General features: G+C 42.5%; 1 protein-coding gene across 1 annotated transcript; it reads right to left on the reverse strand.

Moving 5' to 3' along the window:
* Window positions 1-872: 872 nt before the first annotated feature.
* LOC121184774 (homeobox protein orthopedia B-like) lies at window positions 873-4720 on the reverse strand. Its single transcript, XM_041042629.1, has 3 exons — window positions 4684-4720; window positions 3941-4335; window positions 873-1381 (listed from the first exon to the last, which is right to left on the reverse strand). The coding sequence occupies exons 1-3, from the start codon at window positions 4718-4720 to the stop codon at window positions 878-880; spliced, it is 936 nt and encodes a 311-aa protein (XP_040898563.1). The 3' UTR covers window positions 873-877.
* Between the last annotated feature and the right edge of the window lie 299 nt (window positions 4721-5019).

Here is a 5019-nt window from a genome sequence, read left to right on the forward strand (position 1 = left end):
GGAGGCATGAATCATTCTTCTTTTGACATTCTTGAAAATTACTTTTATTTGTTTGTCATTTTAAATTGGTACAAACCCGTCAATGTGGTGCATTTCGATGTAAGATCAAACATTTAAGAAATGTGTCAAGTAATAGCACATACAATAAGTTAAAACATGTCACAAAAAAGACCAGCGGGTACATAGCAAGAATGTTTTATCTACACAAAACATCCTAAAACATAGTAGGCCTACTGAAAGATCACTGTATTTTTTTTCCTCTTTAAATTTACGCTCCCGTCTCATGCAGACGGGACTGAGGTCTCCTCAAAAGTAGGCTACCTCTTCAATCTGAGTGGGAACCATTTTCTCCTTAAATTATCCAAGCGTTTAAATCCACATGCACAGTGCATGCCTGAGTCTCAGTTCAATAGGCCCACCTACAGTATGGTGCGTGTGTGGTAGGCTGTTACCAAAATTTATACCCAATCTTATAAATAACCGTTTGACATAACACAACTTCACCTGAACACAATAACATGTGTGCGTAAAGACACACTTAATGAAAACGTAAATACGACGATTGTTTGGCTCTCAGTAATTAGGGCCTATAGTCTAGAGATCAGTACAATAGTATTTATCATCAATAGTTGATAAAATCCTTTTGAATTAACAAGATAAATAACCCCAAACCCAAGTTATTTTTTTCCTCCATTTGTCCATCAGTGTTGTCCTTTTCTTTTTGTCATTATGTCTAGATGAAGTCACATACAGTCTCCATTTTCTCACATTTCGGGCCTGATTAGCTCGCTCGTTCTCTCGTGTTCATCTAAATAGCAGGAAAAAAACGAAAAAAAAAAACATACTTGAGCCTCAGAGTGGGGCTGGGAGAGGGTCACTAAGTGAAACTCATGGACACTGTGTGCTCCAGCGCTTTGCGCCGCAGTGACGCGATGCTTGTCCCTCTCCACATGTCACTGTCCGGGGAACTACACAGCTGCGGGGAGCCCGTTACGTTCGTGGGGCCGGAGAGAGAGGCCGACATTCCGGGGAAAGGCGTCTGGTAGAGGTGGGACTGCAGACCGGAGCCGTTGGATGACAGGCCGTTGGAGAGACCCATGGAGTTTGGTGGCGGGCCTGGACCCAGGCTGCACTGTGACAGAGACTGCGCCATGCCCGGCTGACGACCCAGGGCAGGCGGGAGCTGCAGCTGGGAGACCCCCGGCATCCCCGTGGCCCAGCGAGAGTCGTTGGCGTGGAATGAGCACAGGCTGTTCTCCATGGCGGCCGCGGCAGAGAACTGTGGCAGGCCCGGTGTTGGGAGCAACGTCCCCGGGGCGCGAAAAACATTGGTGGTCTTCTTCCTTTTCTTCCACTTAGCGCGTCTGTTCTGGAACCAAACCTGCAAGCAGAGAGATAGGATCATGTGCCATCAGTAGGAAAGACTGAAGAACATATGTCTGAGGCAGTGCAAAGTTATATTACATCATAATATGGGCAGCAAGGTGGATGTTGGAAGCATGTCCCTACTGTATGTGTTGGTGTAACCAAAGGAGAAAAATAGCCTGTTACGCACGATAATCTCACTAAAATCACATCTCACATCATCACGTTTTAGGGCTGCAACAGAACATTTAGGTAAATATAATATTAATAATACAAAAAGGCTAAATATCATTGTTGTATTTTATTCCATAGAAGCAGTGTCCTTGAACAACACAGTTATGGGGCCTAGGCCAAATCTGACCCTATAATGTCTGACCATTGCTGAGCTGTGGCAAACTGAATAAACAGGGAATAAATGCAGGATATCTGTTCAGTGGCAATTGGTGTAATCCATGAAACTTATATTTGTATACAACTTTTATAACACGAAGAGAAGCCACTCAAAAGAAGCCTTTGTAAATAACCATTCGGCGACAGTCTACGTATTATCACATGTTTCTATGAGGCATTGGGTGGAATAAAAAGTCAAAATGCCAGTGTGTGGAATTTCAGTGTAAATAAAACACAATATATAAGGCGCTTTGTATTAAAAAGGCAGCAATCACAAGGGGTTTTATTACTTGTGTTCCGCAGCAGTGGGTCGAACAATTTATCTTTCTAACATCTTATTTACAAACAGATTAACTGAAAATTGCCCTAAATATTGTGTGGGCTTAAATACAAATGGCCCGCATTACTGTACACACAATCTACGTGAAAATAAAATCTACCCATCCGCACACGCGCGCGAGTACCACAAACACACCGATCCACGTACACGGCTAAAAAAAAAAAAAAAAAAAAAAAAATGCACGCGCGTCCCCAGTTGGGCTTTATAAAGATTTCATCATCTTCGGGCGTGATTAATGCGCGCGCGAGGCCGTGAGTCGATGCCTCCGTATTAAAAGTGAAATCTCGCTCTCATTCCGCTCAGCCATCCGTGAAACGTCGCCCAAACCCATTACACTCGGGGGGAAAGAAAATGCAATTTCTCATTCCATTAAAAAACTACAATATATTCTTGAGTCCTATTAAGACGTCGCTGATAGAGCATTTTAAAGGAGACGCTGTGGAGGCACGCGGACCAACACGCCCACTGAAGGCTGCACCTGCAAGGCCTTTGCACTAATGTTTACCAACAGGCAGCAGGAGCCGACCTGCACTGAGAGACGAGGATCCTGCACTGGATGGAATAAAGGATTGATTATTAAGGTGACTAATGATTATACTGGTTTTATTGCTTTCAGTGGGATAATTTGCATGAATTTCACATCACTGGTTAATAACCCGTTCACTGTTATAAATAAGACTGAAACTGGTTGATAATGTGTTTGGTTTATTAGAGCTTAGTATGGTCCTGCATGCTTGTTCAAAAACAAGCACTGAATGTCTCAGTCAGTATTAACTGTTAGAACAAATTATTGGATTTAAAATTTCACCGCTTCAAGCAAAGCTAAGTGCCACCCATTCCCATCCTGATAATTTTGCTAAAGTGATATTTTAATAATATTTTTTTATATAGCTAGATTAACTCCTTATTTTTATCATTTACAATGATAATTATCAAAGCCTTAATACTACCTATATAAAATTATTTATGCAGTTGTTGCACGTCCAAATTTCAAAATGGAACAAAAACAAATTAAAGAAACTTGCACACCCCTCAATTCCAGTATTTCCGACAACAGTCACCACAGGTGGCGTTGCACAATATTTCCTGAAAATTGTAAAAGGCAGCTTAATATTTCTGACTTGCACATGGTTCTGTTAATTAGCCGCATGAGAAATGTTTCAGCACCTTGGACAGAGACTTTGTTGATTCGACGGGTCACGTCTTCTTAAAATTGAATATTACTCACTGTCGGGTTAAATTTGAACAGATTATGGGATATTTGAATCATACACTTAAATTAAAATTGGCCTGACGGTATATTTTCAAAAACAATTGTTACTGCAATATCAGAACACGAACGAATCGACGGTTCTTTTTTTTTTCCACAGTGCTTGTTTCATGTGAGTGTAACGAGGCAGAATAGGTACTGTATATGAACCTTAACAAAATGAAAGTTTAAATATAAATGTTTCGGTTACTTTAATGACAATTTACACAGTAGTGCAATAGGTTGAGGAAACTCAGACTGCACCAGTGCCGTCAATCCACTGGTGTTAGTTTTGACTTTCTAGGCATTTGTACCCAAAACTTACCACGTAATCGCCAAATAATTCCTGGTGAGTAGGAGTCCAGTGACAAATAGCTTCAAGTACATTAAGTATCGTTCACACCGGCTCTTCTACTGTGAATTTAGCCTATTTTGCTCACTGTCTTCCAGATGGGATTAAAGCATGGTTTTTGGACATTTATATCATGCTGCATGATCAAATGTGGACCCAAAGCCACACCCTGTCATAACACGCCAGTGTTTGCACCTTGTAAAAAAAAAAAAAAAAAAAACATCAACATTGCACTAGTGTTTACCTGAACTCTGGACTCAGTGAGGCCAATCCTCAGTGCCAGTTCCTCCCTCATGAAGATGTCAGGGTAGTGCGTTTTGGCGAAGCTGCGCTCCAGCTCGTTGAGCTGCGCGGGGGTGAAGCGCGTCCGGTGCCGCTTCTGTTTCTGCTGGCTGGCGGACTGACCGGAGCTCTGCTGCGGCTGCTGTTGCTGCTTCTCCTGCTCCTTCCCGTTCACCGACATGCCGGAAGAGTTGGATCCCACAGTGGCGATGTCTTCGCCCGGCAGGAGGGTGGTTCCTTCTACTGAGTCTGAACCAGGGGCCATGTCTCCCGGATGCCCCTGGTCTGGCACCCCACCTCCCAGCCGGCACTTGAGAGCCTCTCGGTGTCCGAGTAACTCTGCAGCATCCTTCATCCCTGAGAGGATGAGGAGGAGAGAGGCTTTGAGTAAACACACGGCAAATCACAGCATCTTTAAATGAGAGTTGCATGAATTAGCTTGGCTTCTTTATGATAAAGGCAGTGGATTGATTTAAAAATATATATAACAAAGTCTGTATAGCTTGAGTCGTAATTTTAAACCGTAATTTTTACTATCTGATCATTCCTCATTCTTGATAAATTATTGTAAAGAATTACTTCAACCAACAACAAACAACTTAGCTGTTAACATAATTAACTACACAATCTATTTATCACGTCAAAAGGTAGAAGTTGAAATCTTACACTGGAGTTTAGGGCCGGAGTTTAGTGATGATAACTCACCGAGCCGAGCATCCAGGAGGTCGGCGTGAGAGAGCATCGCGTACCGCTCCAGGGCGAAATGCGCTCCAAAAAAATCCTACAACTTTGGGGCAATTTAAAAAGTATATATCGTCTAAATGAACGAAAATTCGGTTTGTGGTTAAAAAAGGAGGTCCCTTGCATTATAATGTCCTTTAGAGCGATGGGGAGGCGCTTATTAGTTGAAAGAACCCGTGAGCTTCCTCAAATAAGAGCCAATCAGAGCAGGAGCTTGGAAATGTCAGCGATTCAGTGACTCCCCCCTCTTTTTTTTTTTTTTTTTTTTAAACACACATACGCACGCACACAATCTCGCGC

The sequence above is a fragment of the Toxotes jaculatrix genome, chromosome 7 (genome assembly GCF_017976425.1).
Source record: "Toxotes jaculatrix isolate fToxJac2 chromosome 7, fToxJac2.pri, whole genome shotgun sequence".
Taxonomy (NCBI): domain Eukaryota; kingdom Metazoa; phylum Chordata; class Actinopteri; family Toxotidae; genus Toxotes; species Toxotes jaculatrix.